At 44.0% G+C, this 19,717-nt stretch overlaps 1 protein-coding gene across 1 annotated transcript in view; it reads left to right on the top strand.

The window, feature by feature from the left end:
• The window catches only part of GOLPH3 (golgi phosphoprotein 3), a 57,274-nt gene extending 46,873 nt beyond the window's left edge, over positions 1-10,401 (top strand). The window contains exon 4 of the mRNA XM_075540901.1: positions 8,443-10,401. Within this exon, the coding sequence (XP_075397016.1) occupies positions 8,443-8,867 (425 nt within the window). The 3' untranslated portion in view covers positions 8,868-10,401. The remainder of the gene's footprint in view (positions 1-8,442) is intronic.
• Positions 10,402-19,717: the final 9,316 nt, after the last annotated feature.

Here is a 19,717-nt window from a genome sequence, read left to right as displayed (position 1 = left end):
CGAATCACTCACTTATCTATGCCAGGAAATTTGGAAGACACTTAACTTGGCCAACTGACTGGAAGAGAACCATATTTGTGCCCATTCCAAAGAAAGACGACTCAGCAGAATGCTCAAATTATAGACCAATATAATCGACATCACATGCAGGCAACACGTTGCTGAAGATCAACTCACAACACTTGAAGCAGTTCATTGACAGAGAGATACTAGAGGTTCAGACCCGATTCAAAAGAGGACATGGAGCAAGAAATATCATTGCTGATGTCAGATGGATCTTGGCTCTAAGCAGAAAATACTAGAAAGAAGTTTGCTTTTGTTTGTTGACTGTGGCAAGGCATTCAGCTGTGTGGATCATAGCAAATTATAGGTCTTATTGAGAAGACTGGGGCTCATGCAGAACCTGTACATGGATCAAGAGAAAATTGTAGGAACACACCAAGGTTTAAAATCAAGAAAGGTGTGTATTTTCTTACCATCCTTATTCATCTGTATGCTGAGCATCAGAGAAGCTGGATTATAGGGAGAAGAATGTGGCATCGGGGTTGGAGGAAAGCTTAATATCAATCTTCCATAAGCATTTGGCACAGCCGCCTAGAAAATTGAGGAGGACTTGAAGCACTTGGTGATGAAGATCAAGGATTTCGACCTTCAATATGTTTACAACTCAATGCAAACAAAACCAAAATCCTCACAACTGGACCAATAAGTAACATCATGATAAATGGAGAAAAGGCTGTGTCAGGGATTTCATCTTGCTTGGCTTTACAATCAGTGCTCATGGAAGCAGCAGTTGAGCTCAAAGGACCTACTGCCTTGGGTAAATCTGCACAAACTCAAAAACAAACTCACTGCCATCAAGTTGATGGGATGATTTATTTAGTATACTTTTGTTTTCTATTGACCAATACTTTTGCATCAATGTTCATTTGAGATATCGGTCTGTAATTCTCTATTCTTATGGGACCCTTGCCTGGTATGGATATCAGTGTCATGCTAGCTTCGTAGAATGAGGTTGGAAGTTTACCGTCTTTTTCTATGTTCTATAATAGTTTGTGTCGCATCGGTGTCAGCTCTTCCTTGAATTCTTGGTAGAGGTCTCCTGTGAAGTTGTCTGGCCTGGGACTGTTTCTCATTGATAGTTTCTTGATAACCATATCTATATCCTCTTTTGCTATTGGTCTCTTGAGGTTCTTGACTTCTATTTGGGACATTCTAGGCAGGGATTGCTTTTCCAAATATTTGTCCATGTCTTTCAGGTTGTTAAATTTTTTTAATATGGATTTTCATAGTAGTTTGTAATTATCATTTTAATCTCATTAGGGTCCATTGTGATTTCCCCTGATTCATCCCTCATCCTGGCTATTGATGTTTGCTTCTTCCTATCCTTGGTTAGGTTTGCCAGTGGTCTATCAATTCTGTTATTCCTTTCAAAGAACCAACTTTTGCTGCATTGATTTTTTTGCATTGTTTTGTATTCACTCCTTTATCTCCACTCCTTTATTATTTCTTTTCTTTTGCTATTGGAGGGATTGTTCTGTTGACTCTGCTTTAGTTGCTAAGATTTTATGATAACGTATCAGTCAATAATCTCTTACTTTTTCATGTGTGCATTAATTGCTATCAAACAATTCTGATACTGTTTTTGCTGTGTCCCATAGGTTTTGCTACGTTGTGTTCTTCTTGCTAGCTTCTAAAAACTTTCTAATTTACTCTCTAATTTGGGCCAGTACCCACTCATTCTGCATAAGATCATTATTCATCTTCCAATTGTTTGTCCTTGTTTTATTGATTGTCCTTTTTGTTTATCCCCTGCTTTGTGGTGTGGTAGTCGGAGAGGGACGTCTGATCTCTATGTGTTTGAATTGACTCAGGCTGGAATTATGCCCCCACGTGTGGTCTATTTTTGAATAAGAGCCATGTGCACTTGAATAGAAGGTGAATTAGTTTGCATTTGGGTGGAGAGCTCTATAAATGTCTATCATGTCAAGTCACCTAATTGTGGTGTTTAGCTTTTGTAGCTTCCTTGGTGACCTATCTTTCTCTGATTGTGGTATACTGTAGTCACCTACTATAATTGTTGACTCTGTGACTTCCGTTTTCATTTTTTGAAGAATTTGTTTGACAAATTTCTCAGGTCTCTCATTTAGGTGCATGCTTATTATGCTGGCTGGTTCTTGATCTGATCCTTTTAGCATTACATTGTGACCAGTCTTACCTTGTTATAATTTGCACCTTGAGGTCATTTTTCTTCAAGATTAGAATTGCAACCCCTGCTTTTTTTCAGTTGTCGTTTGCTTGGTATATTTTTTGCCAGCCTTTTATCCTTAGCCTATTTTAGTCTGAACTGAAGGTGTGTCTCTTACAGGCAACAGATTGTTGGGTTATGTTATGTTTTCTGAGCCAGCCTTTAAGCCTCTGCCTTTTAAAAAAAATCGTTTTATTAGGGGCTCATACAACTCTTATCACAATCCATACATACAGCAATTGTGTAAAGCACATTTGTATATTCATTGCCCTCATCATTCTCAAAACATTTCCTCTCCACCTAAGCCCCTGGCATCAACTCCTTATTTTTTCCCATATTACAAAATTCACTTTATTTTACTAACAATGATTCCCTTAGAACCAGAGTTGCTTCTGGTGATTAAGTTGGGCATCGTGATATCATAGTTATGGTTCTCTATGACTACATTAATCGAGTGTGATTCTTTTAAAAAAAATCATTTTATTAGGGACTCATACACCCCCCATCTCGACCCATACATACATCAATGTGTAAAGCACATTTGTACATTCGTTGCCCTCATCATTCTCAAAACTTTCGCTCTCCACCCAAGCCCCTGGAATCCGGTACTCATTTTCCCCCTCCCTCCCCACTCCCCACTCCCTCATTAAACCCTGATAATTTATAAATTATTATTTTGTCAGATCTGGCTCTGTCCCACGTCGCCCTTCACCCACTTTTCTGTTGTATGTCCCTCAGGGAGGAGGTCAAATGCAGGTCCTTGAGATAGGTTCCCCCTTTCCCACCCACCCTCCCTATGCCCTCCCAGCATCGCCACTCACTCCACTGGTCCTGAGGGAATCATCCGCCCTGGCTTGCCTGTGTTTCCAGTTCTCATCTGTACCAGTGTACCTCCTCTGGTCTAATCAGGCTTGCAAGGTAGGATTCGGATCATGACAGTGGAAGTGGGGGTGGAAGGAAGCATTTAGGAACTAGAGGAAAGTTATATATTTTTTATCGTTGCTACGTTCCACCCTGACTGTCTCGTCTCCTCCCCAAGACCCTTCTGTAAGGGGATGTCCAGTGGCCTACAAATGGGTTTTGAGTCTCCACTCTGCACTCCCCCCGCTCATTCACTATGAGTTTTGTTCTGATGATGCCTGATACCTGATCCCTTGACACCTTGTGATCACCCAGGCTGGTGTGCTTCTTCCATGTGGGCTTTGTTGCTTCTGAGCTAGATGGCCACTTGTTTACCTTCAAGCCTTTAAGACCCTGGACGCTTTGCCGGGCACCATCAGCTTTCTTCACCACATTTGCTTATGCAACCATTTGTCTTCAGCGATCATATCAGGTAGGTGAGCACAAAATGATACAATTTTTTTGTTCTTTGATGCCTCATAACTGATCCCTTCAGCACCTCTTGGCCACACAGGCTGGTGTACTTCTTCCATGTGGGCTTTATTGCTTCTGAGCCAGATGGCCACTTGTTTACCTTCAAGCCTTTAAAACCCGACACTCTCTTTTGATAGCCGGGCACCATCAGCTTTCTTCACCGCATTTAGTTATTCACCCACTTTGTCTTTAGCGGTTGTTTTGGGAAGGTGAGCATCATAGAATGCCAATTTAATAGAAGGAAGTATTTTTGCATTGAGGGAGTACTTGAGTGGAGGTCCAATGTCCCTCTGCAGCCTTAATACTAACCTTATAAATATATGCACATAGATCTATTTCCCAATCCTCATGTATAAATATATCCCCCACCTCCCCGTCTCCCATGTCTCCACAGAACTATCAGTCCCGTTGTTTTCTCCTCCAGTTGTTCATCCAGCCTATCTTATTTAGACAGACCTGTGGAGACAGTAACATGCACAAAAACAAGACAGAGCTCAACCAAGCAACAATATACAACAAAACAACAACAAACCAATGACACAAACAAAACACAAGAAAGAAAAGCTTGTACTTAGTTCAAGGATTGTTTGTTGGCCTTTAGGAGTGTTTTCCAGTCCAGTCTGTTGGGGCACCACGCCCTGGTCCCAAAGTCCACGTCCATAAGCCTCTGTCTTTTAATTGGTGAATTCAGACCATTGAAATTCAGAATTATTACCATCAACTGTGGCTTCATTGTCATCCTATACCTTTTGTGTTGGGTGTTTTACTGTCTCCCTGCATAACATTGAGCTGAGTATATGCAGGGAGGACTTCATTCTTGCCTCCCCCCCCCCCCACATTGAGCCAATGTTATCTTGGGTGGTTGTTTCCGGCATGTTTACTTCCAGGTGGGGTTTCACTATGTGATGGTCTCCTATTTGTACCTGGTGAATGTTGCTCTTCAGACCACAGTGAGTTGGACAGGATTTTTCCACAAGGTTGGGTGTCATAACGTATTCTTTGAGTTTTTCCTTGTCTAGGAAGACTCTTACCTTTCCATCTATCTTGATAGACCGTTGGCGGGATCTAGGATTCTTGGATTGGCATTGTTCTCTTTGAACTTTTGAAGATTTTACTCCATTCTCTCCTCTGCTGATAGGTCTGATCATATTTTTACCTGAGTACCACTGAATGTGACTGCCTTCTCCACCACCACCACCCCTGTGCCCCCCCTCCCCCAGCTGCTCTTATGAGCATTTCCTTTTCCTCAACGTTGGATGTGCCTTGGTGATTTTTCCCCCCCTGGGGTTTAGTCTAACTTAGTTTCTGTTTCCTGTATGATTGAGTCTCAATCATTAAGTTTGGGAAATGTTCTTCTTCGAATTTCCTCTCTACTTTAGCTGTTGACTTCTTTGTTGTGTCTTGTTCCAGTATTCCTATTATTCGAATATTGTTTCTATTCATAGCATCTGCCATTGATCTCAGGTTTTCTTCTGCCTCTTTGATTGTCTTTTTTGACTGTCTTTACTTTTTGTTGGAAGTCTGCCTGATTGTCCTCAAGACCACTGGAATGATTATCTGCCTCTTATAGTCTGTTGGTCACGTCTGTTATCTTGGGGTTTTTTTTTGCTTCCGTTGGTGTGTGGACTTCATCCCAACAATCATGGACTTCATCTCAATCATTGTATCCTTATTCTGTGTTGTTTCACTCATATCCTGTAGGACTCCAAGAAGCATTCGGACTATTTCTTTTTGTGACAGATCAATGCCTGCTTCTTTGATGTGTATCGTTAGGTTTCATACTACCTCCCATGTTGGATTTTGTTTCTTGTTGAGCATGTTGAGGTAGGTTGCTGTTGGCGTGTCATTTTGGTTCTGCTTGGTGTCATATTTCCAAAAGACAAGGGCTCCAGAGCTTTCTCTCTGTAGGGCCAGTAAGAGTTATTATGGGGCTGCCTGCGGCCTACTGTGTTTGGGTATTGGGCTACTACATAAGGGAGGTGGTGTGGCAGTTTGGTGGCTGGGGCAGCAGCGGGGGTGCTTGGAAGATGGCTTGTGGCCGTGGGTATGATTCTAGACCAGGCCAAGGTGTGCCTGTGGTGTGTCTGCAGGTCTGGGTTGGCTGGGACACCACTGGGTCGCGTTGTGCTGCATCAGGGCCGTGAATCTGGGGGCAGAAGTTGTGGGTTCACAGAGATACCATGCATAATCCCCAGGGTCGGTCGCTCCCTGGTGGACTCACAGAGCTGCAGGGAAGCTTCAGGAAAGCCCAGTGTTGGGGGTTAGCCAACAGAGAAGCTGCGAGGTCACGGCATTACTGCATGCAGCCCCCCAGGGGGCAGAAGGGACCCATCGGAGCATCTACAGTATTGCGGGTGCTGTGTGGGAAAACTCTGGAGCTGAAGGTAGCCTGGCAGAGAAGCCACCAGTCCAGAACAGACTCACCAGAGGGCTGTGGCTTCTGGGTGAGACCTGCAGGACAATCTGCAGAGGACGGCTGACTACGGCTTTCAGAGCAGCGGTCACTCGTAGAGGGATCTGGATGCAGGCTAGAGGCTCATAGTTTGACTCCTTGTAGTTATTGAAGAGTTTTGCTCATGGCGGTTGGAATCCGGGTTCCGGCTGCAGTGGCACAGGTTGTAGTTGGCAGGTAAGTGAAATGTAGGTGCCTGAGCTATGTGTGGCCGACGGCTCAGGGTGGCTTCCAACTGTGGTGGGAATGGCCACTGGCTCTTGGTGTGTGCGGGGCTTACCTCAGGTGGATGGCAGACAGGTTCTAGCTGAGGCCACTGGGGCCACCAGGGCACCATGCGGGGAGAAGGGGGCTGCTTGCAGAGGTGAGCGTTGCATCTAAAAACAGTTTTGTTGATGGGATCTAGAGTTCCAGTTGTTTATGGTGAGAAGGCAAGTCCAGCACTGATTACGTAGCATAACCTTTATAGTCTTTGATATTGAGGTAAGATAATTGTGTGTTTAATCAACTGAATGTTAATATTGTATTTTGAGGCAGTACTATCCAGTAGAACTTTCTGTGATGATGAGAGAACAGTTTTACCTTCATGGTAGGTGTTCAACTACATGTGACTACTGAGCACTTGAAATGGGAATTTTAGGTTAAAGTGTTGTAGTCACGTGTTCCTGTAGTGCACAGTACAGAATGTAAATTTGAGTCCATTAACTTAGGCATTTACTAACAGTCCTGCGGTAGATCTTTAACATGTTCCAATTTAGAAGATTAGTATAGTCTCCCCATCCCCCAGTAAAATGAATAGTATGTATATATTCATTGTAGTTCACTTGGAAAATTTTGGAAGTGGTAAAAAATAACAAGTGCTTTAATGGATTTTGTTTCTTTTTATTTTTACCCCCACTGTCCAAAGGGTTCAGTTTTTAAAATTTATTTGGCTTTGTTTTACTTTATTTTAGCCATAAACTTGCTCTAGATGTTTTCATACTGAAAGAAGTTTAGAATTCATTCTCCTTAAAAATTCTTTGGTGGTCTTCATTGGTACAGCAATTGTATGGTCATTGGAGAGAAATGATGGCTTTACAATTGAATTTACTATCCATAAATATGGTTTAGCTCTCCAATTTGCAAGCATTTTCTGATTTCATATTTAATTATAATTTTTTAAAGATAGAAGGGTGTTATGATGGTGAGGGCGAGGAAGCATTAAAGAATTAGGAAAGTTGTATGTTTTGTCTGTGCTGTACTGTACCCTGACTGACTCGTCTTTTATACCGTATATACTCGTGTAAAAGCCGAGTTTTCCAGCACATTTTTAATGCAGTTTTTGTGGTCAAATTAGGTGCCTCGGCTGATATTTGGGTCAGCTTATACTCGAGTAAATATGGTAATTCTCTGTAAAATATATAAGTATTTCAGTAAACATTTCTGTCTCAGAAGGTAATGTGTTTTCTTTTTTTAATTTTAATGAATCATTTTATTGGGGGGGTGCATTTTCAGAAAGGTGCATAGGTAAAGAATACAGTGGTGAGAAGATTTTGCCCTTCTTGAACTAAGTGGTCCATTGTGCATCCTCATTGCCCACAGGGTTTCTATACGTAATTGTCTTAGTTCGTTGTTGCTGAGTTAGTCTCCCAATTCATATGTGACCTCATGCACAATGGGACAAAATGTTTCCCAGTTTTGCACCAACCCCTTGATTGGTTGTGGATCTGACTGTTGTGGCCCGTAAGATTTTCAATGGCTAATTCTCAGAAGTATATCACCAAGCCATTCTTCCTATTATGGTTTAGTGTTTCAGTTGTGATGAAACCTATTCAGTATTGTAGCAACATGCATGTATCCATTGTGACTGGGAGTCAACCACTCAGGTCTCTCTCTCATGGGAAGTGAGAAATCTGCCACCAGACCTCCAGTGCTTCTCTGAGCTTTAAAGGCCATGCATGTGTATGTAGTGATTTTAGTAATAGCACATTACAATGGAAACATTTTTCTCCTTTTATCTTAACAGTTGCAGATTACAGAAAAGAGTCTTCTGGGTTTGCTGTTGGCTGCTTTTTTACATTAGCTGGAGAGCGGCCAGACGTAATGCATGGCTCATTCCCATTAGACTCCAATGACTGTGGTTTGAAGACAGCTTTCCTTTTAGTCTTTGGAGTGACAACTGTGCCGGAAAACGTGCTGGGGGCATGGAACCAAAGGCCCGGGGCCCTCCTTTATTCCTGGTCAGGGCCGGGACAGAAACAGGTGGATTGTCCTCTCTCTTTAGAGGCAAACAAAACACATTGTACCATTCATTTTCCTATTGCAAGCACTGTACAAGTTAGCCGATAATACGACTACTCATTTCTAACTTTTGAAATCTTTTGTCTAGGTGAGACATGGAATCCATTAAAACTACATTATCAATTAAGAAATGTACGGGAACGATTAGCTAAAAACCTGGTGGAAAAGGGTGTATTGACAACAGAGAAACAGAACTTCCTACTTTTTGACATGACGACACATCCCCTCACCAACAACAACATCAAGCAGCGCCTCATCAGAAAGGTTCAGGAAGCGGTTCTCGACAAGTGGGTGAACGACCCGCACCGCATGGACAAGCGCTTGCTGGCCCTCATCTACCTAGCCCACGCCTCGGATGTGCTGGAGAACGCTTTCGCCCCCCTTCTGGACGAGCAGTATGATCTGGCCACCAAGAGAGTGCGGCAGCTTCTGGATTCAGACCCTGAAGTGGAGTGTCTCAAGGCCAACACCAACGAGGTTCTGTGGGCCGTGGTGGCGGCCTTCACCAAGTGACTCTGCTCGTAGGGACGCCTCCCCCTCTCACACGGAAACCAGTTGTTTTTCTTCCCTGGGCTTCTGGTTCTCCGCACTCTGTGCTTTCCCGCACCGTCATCGGCTTTTGTTTTATGAAAATGGTGGGTGTTTTTTTTTTTTTCCCTTTTGTATATGTGCAGGATTCTGCTGGTACGAGAGGCCTTCTGTTTCTATATTTTAACACAAAAAAAATCCCCGCCATATTGGCATTCCACCCCCTCGCCATTCTCACTGTCAACCTGCTTTGTTTTCTGGTGCACTTTGACCTGCAAAATGCCTCCAGACTCCTCCTGTGCACATCTTTTGGATTACCTCAGCCGGAGTCCCTCCACCGCACCCCTGTGTGCATGTACAGCGAGCATTCTGCATACAGTTCAGACAAGTCACATAAAGGCCTTTAACTCACCAAAGGTAAACATCTGTATTTATTAGGACATTTTATAAATAGACCGCAGTTGCGATGTGTACTTAGCAAAATTATTTTTAAATTGAACAGCACAGTACTTACTATAAAATGCCCCTTGGATTCTGCTTCCCATGTGAATCTGTTGTATTGTTATTCCACTTGTTAGGATTCTACCTGTTCAACCAGAAGGTCCAGTTGTTTCAGAGCCAGTGCAGAGCCCGTTGGGGGCGGGCTGCATTTTAGCCATTCTGTGAGTGTGTCTACATACATATCTATATGGTTTGGGTTCTATATCAGTTCTTCTGGCCGCTTCTTGCCCCAGCCCACTATTTTGCAGGATTTAATTAGTTGTACGCCTGGTGCCCCCCTCAATTGTTTCTGCCGCCGTCATGGACTGGCTGAGAGCCTCTCGTTGCTGTCAAAGGAACAAGGAAAGAATGGTGTTTGTCCTTGGACCCAGAGTCCTGGAGCTATGCCATGGGTGGACTTCCTGGCCTGTGCATCACCTTCTTGGATTTTTTTATTTCTGAAACCATTTCTGTAGGGAACAGGCTGTACCCAGTACTAATCTTAATCTTGAGTGCAGAGTTTTTTGTTTTCCCCTGTTCTGTCCACAGGTAAATTAATGTCTACTTTTAAATGTCATTTATCTACTTACACTTTCTTTGGGGGGAGAAATTTAAATGTCAGTCCTAGCAGATGTTGCATGTAAATTGTTAGCAAGCAATGACTACAACTCAGATGATTTAAGATTTTTGTAACAGAACGCTCTTCGATGTTTTAATTTTTATATCCAATTATGATAATTATCACCTTGTAAGAATATAAACCTTTGCTTTTAAAAGTTATTTTTACGATTTCTTTATCACTGTTTATCATACCACCATTGCTTTCATGCTGTAAATACAATACATGGAACAAATTAAATGTCAAATTTTTTATTACCACAGTTCATGTTAATAGTGGGACTTTCAGGTGTTTAGAGATTTTTGGTTAGCCTTCAAAAGTACTAGATGGTGTCTAACTCTAGCGTTGAATTTTAAGCGATTCCCTACTATGTATACTATCTTTTTATCAAAAGTAATAAATAAACTATGATCTTGAAAGTGCCTGAATCAGAGCCAGCGTGTCATTCGTGTTTTTGCATCCTCAATGTCTTTTCAAATGTCACTTTACTTCACCTTCAGTGTGGCATTTTGCAGGGGGATCTGTGTTGAGTAAACCATTCTTTACAAAATTCCAGACAGCTGACGGGGCCATACAGAGGCGGCCAACCTCCTGCAAGGAAAATGAATAGCTACTTTAAGGTAACTGTACCTCCAACAAGCGGCCTACTGGTGGATGTAAGTGTTTTGCATTAATTTGACTCCTTAAAATAGTTACTGGAAATAGATACCTCATGCCTTTCCTCCCCTTAAATCCATAGCGACAGAACCAGACGCTCCCTCCTTTGTCAGGTGGTTGAAGCCTCTGGCCTTGTTGTTAGCAGACACAAACTTAACTCACGACAGCACCAGCAGCATCATGTTTTTCTCTGAAAAGCTTTTGTCCAGGTTTGTGCCACCTTGGTTACAATCCTTCAGGTTTAAGAATCAGCCAATGAATTGTAATAAAATAAAACAGAGACCAGCTGTGTAGAGAATTTGTAGCTCCTCCTCTGTGGCTGCTTTTGGTGTTGTCTGATTGACGAGCGGTCCCTCACCCAATCTAGTGCCGTAATCTGATGGTGGGAGGGGATGCGTGCTCTGTACTGTTGCTTTTTGTTTTTTGCTTCTGAAAGACCCCCTGTAACAGGAGAGCTGGGATATTGATGGGATCAGATGGCCAAGACTTTGTTCTGCGAAGCCTCTGGGTGGGTGTGAACCAGCAACTCTTGGTTAGTATCCAGATGCTTAACCATCATGCCACTGTTGCTGCTGCTGTTAAGTGCCACTGAATTGGTTCCAATCCACAGGACCTACGCACAACAGAACGAAACACTGCCCAGCCTGCTCTATCCCCACAGTTGTTCCTGTGCTCCAGCCTGTTGTTGCACGGCATCGATACATTTGCTGCCCTTCTGCTTTACCACACACGAGGTCTTTCTCCAAGGACTGGTCTGACAGCACGCCTAAAGTATGTAAGACGAAGTCTCACCAACCTTGCCTCTAAGAAGCACTCTGGCCATACTTCCAAGGCAGATCGGGGTGTCCTTTTAACAGTCCATGGTACTTTTAATATCCTTCAGCACAACAATTCAGATGGGTCAAATCTTTGGTCTTCTCTATCCAATGCCTAACTTTCCTCTGCACATGAATCCTCCACCCCCACAAACAAACCAACCAACCAAACTCACTGCTGTGCAGTCGATGCTGACTCAGTGACTATAGGACAGTGTGAGTGTCTGAGGCTGTAGTTCTTTACAGGAGTAGTAGAAACCTTGCTCTGGAGGAGTGGCTGGTGGTTTCGAACTGACCCTGATATTAGCGGCCCAATGCTTAACTACTGTGCCACATGCGTGCAAGGCCAGTGAACAGACCCATAACATGGGTCAGGCACACCCGAGTCCTCAAAGTAATAGCCTTGCTTTCCAGTACTCTGAAACATCTTGTGCAGCAGATTTACCTAGTGCCGCTCGTCTTTTGATCTCTTAACTGCTGTTTCTCTGAGCTTTGATTGTAGATGCAAGATGAAATCCTTAAACGTCAACTTTTTCTCTTGTTATGATGTGTTACCTCTTGGTCTAGTGGTGGGGGTTTGGGTTTTTTGTTTTGTTTTTTGCATTGAGTTGGCTGAACTTCTTGATTTTCATCACCAAGGTTTCCAAGCCCTCTGCACTTTGAGCAAGCAAGGTGTGTCATCTGCAGACTGCCGGTTGTTAGTAAGCCTTCGTCCAATCCTGATGGTGCGCGCTGCTTCCTGTAAGCCAGCTTCTCATGCACTGTGAGAGGATACAACCCCACACCCCTTTCCTGATTTTAAACCAGGTCCCTGTGGTTGCCGTGAGCTACTTGAGGTGACTTCTAGCTGTAGTCTTTATAAGTCCCACCCAGTGATGGACCAGTGGAACCAGGCAGATATGGGTATATGGGAGTCTGACCTGGGGATTGATTCGTTTTTGCCATCTGCTGGATTTAAGAAGCAGCAGGAAGCCTTTACGAAGCAGGAATGGGTGTCTCACTAGAGCATCAAGAGAGGAGCCAGGAGTAGCGCCTGTCCCTTGGGAGACCCTGCATGTCCTGGAGCCAGGCGAGACAGCGATGCGAGAGCAGCAGAACCACGAACAGGAGAGGGGGGTGGGAGGGTTCCTGAGTGTCTTCAGGCAGGAGGGCGGGACCACCCTCAGACGGGGGATTATGGCAGCAGCACAGTAAGAGCTGTGTAACTTGCCTGAAGGAGGCTGAGGCCGAGAGAGGGGTGCCTGACCGGACTGAATCCTCAATATTATTTTTAAAATAAATTGTAAAATTAAGAATTAGGTGAGGACAAGCATTTTAATTTCTGATCCTGAATTGTAACCTGTTAACTTCCCAAGTAAACCCGTCATTGTGAATATGGGTTCTATGTGACCATTGATTGGAAGGAGTGGTCAGACCCAGCAGACAAGGACAGCGTGTGCTAGCAGGGGTGGTTCGCATGGAGGCTGGAGGAGGAGGACGAGGCCATGTTCACAGCCACTAGGGCTCCTTACTTGGTGCCACCCAGTTCCTGTGGATCTTATTTCGACCTTCTAGTCACAAAGAAATGGGCCCAAAGGGGGGTGGTAAGTGTTTGAGCTGGAAGACTTAGCAGTTTCAAGAGGCTGCCGACTGGCTGGTTTGGCGGTGACTGACTCGTGACTTCCCACTTCCTCTCCGGAATACCAGGTGAAGAGAGCAGCACCACCTTGACTGGATGCAAAGTTGAGAAATATTTTCTGGCCCAAATCAGTATTGGAGTTCGGTTTTCTTCTTCAACCCCTGGCAAAAAGGCCAGATCCTTTCTCATCCAAAGCGGGTTCTACCTGTCTTCTCTCAGTGTGAGTCTAGGATGCTCTGAAGGAGATTGCTGTCCTCAAGTTCTTTGAGAAGCTCAAATACTGAAGTGCAGTTGGAGTGGGGTTTCATTTGTATGTTTTAAAAGGAAACTTTTTGATTACAGAAGTGGTATGTTTTCATGAATTGAAATAGAATTTAGGAAGTGAAATTACCCTAGAGCCTTTCTGTTTGTCTAATTGGTGACTAGCATGTAATTCTTCCATGTTCACATACACTCATATCCAGAGAGAAGTGTGTGTCTGTGTGTAGAGTATCCCTCCATTAACCTGGTAACTTAAAACTTGAACAGTGAGCAACCGGGGTGAAGTGAAGCTATTGGAATTGTCAGGGGAAGCCAGCCCCTAACACATCATTACGGGTCCAGTAGGTGCAATTGTACAGCGATATTAAATAAAGATTATAGTAAAGTTACAGAGCATGAGAGATAGAAGTATTGAAATAAATGGAGTCCGACACAATTCATGTAGTATGCTCACCTCAGCTCCGCTTGGTGGTCCACGTAGAGGGAGAGAGAGATCTTTAATGCTAGCGCAGGCTTTTTATATTCTCTGGGGACATGCAAGCCCCCTAATCACAGGTGAGGACATAGGTCACAGGAAGGGGCTGTGCTATAGGTAATGCAGTAATGGGAGGGGTGGTCTAGGGACACACACGCAACAGGAAGAGGAGGAATTGGGGGTATGCATGTGGTAAGATGGGCGGATCCTAGATACAGGATGGCAGCCTAGCCTTGGATGTCAGATTGGTTTGGCCTATTCCCTGGCTCAACTGATAGAGACCATTAATCGATTGTCTATGGCAGCAGGGAGCAGGCCCACCCCTGTGGTGTGGGGAGACAGCAGTTTGGTAGGAACTACCTTCAGGAAAGATGCCTGTGAGCTTCTGACCTCCCCCCACATGCAATGGGTCTTGTTTCAGTGTCTCTCTTACTCCTGTCAAGTGAGTGGGTGGGACTAGGCAAATGGGATTGGTGGGGAGTCCGAATGTGGCCTCAGAAGCAAGGAGAGAATCCCCAGGACTATCTAGGAAGAAGAGCCACCAGAAGAGCATGTTGGCGATCCCTGCCGGAGGTGCTGATTGTGGCCCGGGGCACAGAGACCATGGCACTGAAAGCTGAGCAGCATCCCCAGAGAGGCAGAGGCCCTGGGACTGCACAGTGGAGTGGCTGAGGGCTGCAAAGAGACTTGGCTGCTGGGGGACAGAGGCCTTGCACTGGAGCTGACTCGTAATGTTTCCTGATCCTAGCTTGTGGTAGCCTCTAAACTTACCTAATTGCCTCCCATAATTATATTGACTGAGTTCTGCCGGCAGAGAAGGCGAGTGCCCTGGGAGGAACGCTGTAAATAGTGTCCAGTCACTTACGCATTTTATCTGCTCAAGGCAACAATGCATGTATTGCTGGCCTATACTAGTATAATTTCATTTTCTCAAGTTTTAAGATCTATACCATTGGAGCCCCAATAAAAAGATTTATTAATTAAAAAAAAAAGACCAGACTTACTAGAATCTGGAATAAAACTCTAAGTAAGACAACCTTCAAAAAAATAGAAATTATACCATTGGCTCAACCAATGAACACTATCAATGTGTAATGGTTATGCATTGGTCTGTTAACCTCAAGGTCAGCAGTCAAAACCAGCAAGGGGGAAAGGGATTATTGATAATATTCCTTTATATAAAAATGACAATAACTCTAAGGTGAATTAGAGACATACCGTGTATACTCGAGTATAAGCCAACCCAAATATCAGCTGAAATACCTATTTTATCGTAAAAACAGCATTAAAAATGCTGAAATACTCGGCTTATACACGAGTATATATGGTATACAGGCCATAGCTGCTTGCATGGTTTTGGACTTGCACTTAATTCTAGCCCCAATCTAAGAACACTTAGTTCTATGGCATGGCCCTGCTTGCTGCTCGCCCTCATGAGGTCACTGAAGAGTGCTATAGCTAAATTGGGGCGAAGAAACTAGACGGTACCTGGCTGAGAGAAAAGCATCGGGGGTCCTAAAGGCTTGTTTTCAAGCACGCAGCCAGACACCAATGCAAGGCATCAACCAAGTCCACGTGGAAAAAGCCCAGCAGCCTGTGTGATCCAAGATTGTAAATAACAGAATCCAAATCTAAAGGAGGGAATGGAATCAAATTAAAATACTTGGTTTGCAAAAGGCGATGGCTGACAGTGGAATCCGTTTGCAGGGTCCCCACCTGGAGTGCACTTCTGATGAATATGCTCTGCTGGGAGTGAGAGATGTGAGCAGCCCTGTTAGGGCTGGAAGCTGATTACGGGAGACTCGGGTCAAAGTCGGCTATCATTTCATCTCCCTTTTGACCCATTTTAAAGAAGTTTCAGTTAAATATGTGAAGAGGAGTTAGATGTGTATCAATTCCCTAGTGAATTCCCTCTTTTCATTGGGCCCCATCTGGGTCCTGGTCCTTGCTATCACGCACAATGCATTGGGAGGTAAGTGAATTGTTGCAGATGCAGTTAGGTTAAAATCTTGTACCCCATCATTTGATTTTCTTTATTATCTTTTTTTAATTGAGGTTTTTATTTGTTTTACTCTGTTAATCTTGTTAGTTTGTTTTCAAATGTTTTTCTATATATAAAAACCAGGATAGGTAAATCTGTAGAAACACTACTGGGTTAATGGTTCATTGGGGGCATGGGAGGTGAGATTGTGAATGGAGGGGGGCGAGGAGCTAATAATGATAAGTCCAAGAATGAAAAAAATGTTTTAAAACTGTGGTGATGATTGTACAACTCTCCTTGGTGTAATTAGACAAGTGTATGATGTGTGAATTATATGCCAATGGGATGTACATTGGTACAGATAGCAACTGGAAACACAGGGAATCCAGGACAAATGACTCCTTCAAGACCAGTGGCGAAGAGTGGCGAAGCCTGGAGGGTGGAGGGAATGTGGGGTAGAAAGGGGGAGCCAATTACAAGGATCTACGTATAGCTTCCTCCCTGGGGGATGGACAGCAGAGAAGAGGGCGGGGGGAGACGCCGGACAGTGTAACATACGACAAAATAATAATTTATGAATTATGAAGGGTTCATGAGGTAGGAGGGAATGGAGAGGGAGGAGGAAAATGAGCAGCTGATATTAAGGGCTCAAGTAGAAGGCAAATGTTTTCAGAATGATGATGGCAACAAATGTACAAATGTGCTTGCCACAATGGATGGATGCATGGATTGTGGTAAGAATTGTACAAGCCCCCAATAAAATGATTTTTTAAAATTGTTAGGGAAAAAAGCTAAAAAAGGAAAAATCAAAAGAAGACAAAAATGTGTAAAGGCCTAGAGTTAAAAAGCCAAAAGGGAAAGACTATGCTCAGCATATCTTAAACTGGAGGAACTCAAGAAAGAAAAAAAAATCAAGCCTTGATTGGGAACATTGAAAGGTTCTCTGGGCAAAATATTGAACGATGCAGGAAGCATCAAGAGAAGATGGCGAGAACACAGTCACTGCTCCAGAAATAACCGGTTGACATTCAACCATTTCAAGAGATAGCACATGAGCAAGAGTCAGTGTTGCCGAAGGAAGTTCAAGCTGCATTGAAACATTAGCCAAAAACAAGGCTCCAGGGATTGATGGAACACCAATTGAAATGTTTCAACAAGTTGATGAAGCACTGGAAGCGCTTACTATGCCAGGAAATTTGGAAGACAGCCACTCAGCCGAGGGGAAACCTATTCCAAAGAAAGGTTACCCAACAGAATGCTCACATTTTAGAATATCATTGATATCATATACAAAACACTTTTGCTTAAGATCATTCAACAATAATTGCAGCAGTACATTGGCAGGGAATTCTTAGAGGTCCGTGCTGGATTCAAAAGAGGACATGGAACAAGGGATATCATTGCTGTTGTCAGATGGATCTTGGCTGAAAACAGAGAATACTAGAAAGTTGTTTACTGGTGTTTTATTGATTATGCCAAGGCATTTGTGTGGATCAGAACTAACTATGGACAGCCTTAAGAACGGGAATTCCACAACACTTCATTGTGCTCCTGAGGAACTTGTACACGGATCAAGAGGCAGTTGTATGAACAGAACATGGGAATGGTGCATGGTTTAAAACCAGGAAAGGGGTGTGACAGGGTTGAATTCTCTCACCACACTTAACCAGTCTGTATGCTGAGCAAATCATCAGAGAAACGATCATGTGAAGAATGTGGCACCAGGATTGGAAGAAGGCTTATTCACAATCTGTGATACATGAACGACACAACCTTGCTTGCTGAAGGTGAGGACTTGAAGCACTTAGTGATGAAAACCAAGTATTGTAGCTGTAAGTATGGATGACAACTCAGTGTAAAGAACAAAATCCTAACAATTGGACCAATAGGTACCATCATGGTAAGTGTAGAAGAGATTGAATTTGTCAAGGATTTCATCTTGGATCCACAGTCGATGCTCATGGAAGCTGCAGTCAAGAAATCAAAAGATGCATTGCACTGGGTAACTATGTTGCACATGAGGTTTTTGAGGTATTGAAAAGCAAGGATGTTACTTTGAGGAGTAAGAGGCGCTTGCCCCGAGCCCTGGTGTTTTCACTCACCTCATGTATATATATGTGAAAGCTGGACGTAGAATAAGGAAGACTGAAGAACTGGTGCGTTTGAATTGTGGTGCTGGCGAAGAATAGTGAAAAGTACCCTGGACTGCTAAAAGGGCAAACAAATCGGTCTTAGAAGTACTTAGAGGCAAGGATGGCAAAATGTCATCTCGCATACTTTGGTTATGCTGTAGAACAGTGGTTCTCAACCTTCCTAATGCCCTGACCGTTTAATACAGTTCCTCATGTGGTGATCCATACCCGCAACCATAAAATTACTTTCAGTGCTACTCGTAACTGTAATTTGGCTAATGTTATAAATCAGGCAACCCCTGTGAAAGGGTTGTTTGACAAACCCCCCCCCCCCCAAGGGGTTGCGACCCACAGGTTGCAAACCGCTGCTGTAGAAGCAAGCTGTCTCAGGAGTGGGAGATCATGTTTTGTAAAGTGGAGAGGCAGCAAAGAAGGCCCTCCACAAGATAGACCGACACAGAGGCTGCAGCACTGCCGCAGGCAGAGGAGCAAGTGTGAGGATGGACCGGGCGGGGTTTCATTCTACGCTGTTGTGCATAGGACTGCTATGAGCCGGAACTGACTCAAAGGCCCCTAACATCATCTTAATATTTTAGGGTATGTTTTCTGGCTATTAGCAAGATTCTCCAAATTGCCAGTAAGTGAAAGATTCAAAATTCCTCTGCGGGGCTGGTCTCAATCCCAACAACTAAGTGGACACCTGCCCCTCCCCCCAGAAGAATTTATTTCAAAGGATGGCCTTGAATCTGGAGCTCCGGGAGAGGGACATAATCTGATCAAAGCACACTGGAGCAGATGAAGGGGGAGAGAATGGAGCACATACTGGCCCGCCAGGCTGTGAGGACGTTGTTCCCAAATGAGAGCAGCCAGTCGACAGAGAGGACCACATGGCCGGCTCCACCATGAGACATGACGCCCTTCACTGACCCATAGCCCTACAGGGGACAACACCGGAGACACAGTGTGGGAATTGCAGCTGATCTGATCCCGCCACACCGAAGCAAAACACTAGGGGTGCAACAGAACAGCAAGGGAATGGAGTGGCGAGGTCCCCAGTGAATGCAGAAGGTGGACTTTGGGGTCAGGGCATTGTGCCCCAACAGACTGGGCTGGAAAACACTCCTAAAGGCCAACAAACAATCCCTGAACTAACTACAAGATTTCCTTTCTTGTCTTTTTTGTGTCATTGGTTGTTTTGTATACTGCTGCTTGGTTGTGCTGTCTTGTTTTTGTGCATGTGTTTCTCTCCACAGGTCTAAGTAAGATGGGCTGGATGCACAATTGGAGAAAACGGGACCGGCAGTTCCAGGGGGACATGGGAGACGGGGAGGTGGGGGGAAAGGTAGTGGTGTTAACAAACTCAGGGACAAGGGAACAATAAGTGACCCAAATCGGTGCTGAGGAGGGTGTGGAAGACCTGGTAGGGCATGATCAAGGGTAATGTAACCAAGCGGAATTGTTGAAACCCTGGTGGGGACTGAGCATGGTAGTGGGACAGGAGGCAAGTCAAAGGAAATAAAACAAAGAGCTGGGAGGCAGAGGGCATTTAAAGAGGTCTAGATAAAGACATGTACATATGTAAATATATATGAGGATGGGGAAATAGATCTATGTGCATATATTTATAGGGTTAGTATTAAGGTAGTAGAAGGACATTGGGCCTCCACTCAAGTATTTCCTCAATGCAAGAATACTTTCTTCTGTTAAATTGGCATTCTATGATGCTCACCTTCCCGACTTAACTGCTGGAGACAAAGCGGGTGAATAAGCAAATGTGAAGAAAGCTGATGGTGCCCA

Source organism: Tenrec ecaudatus, chromosome 2, assembly GCF_050624435.1.
Source record: "Tenrec ecaudatus isolate mTenEca1 chromosome 2, mTenEca1.hap1, whole genome shotgun sequence".
NCBI classification, from domain to species: domain Eukaryota; kingdom Metazoa; phylum Chordata; class Mammalia; order Afrosoricida; family Tenrecidae; genus Tenrec; species Tenrec ecaudatus.
Note: the sequence above shows the minus strand (reverse complement) of the source record. Positions and strands in the feature narration are given on the sequence as shown.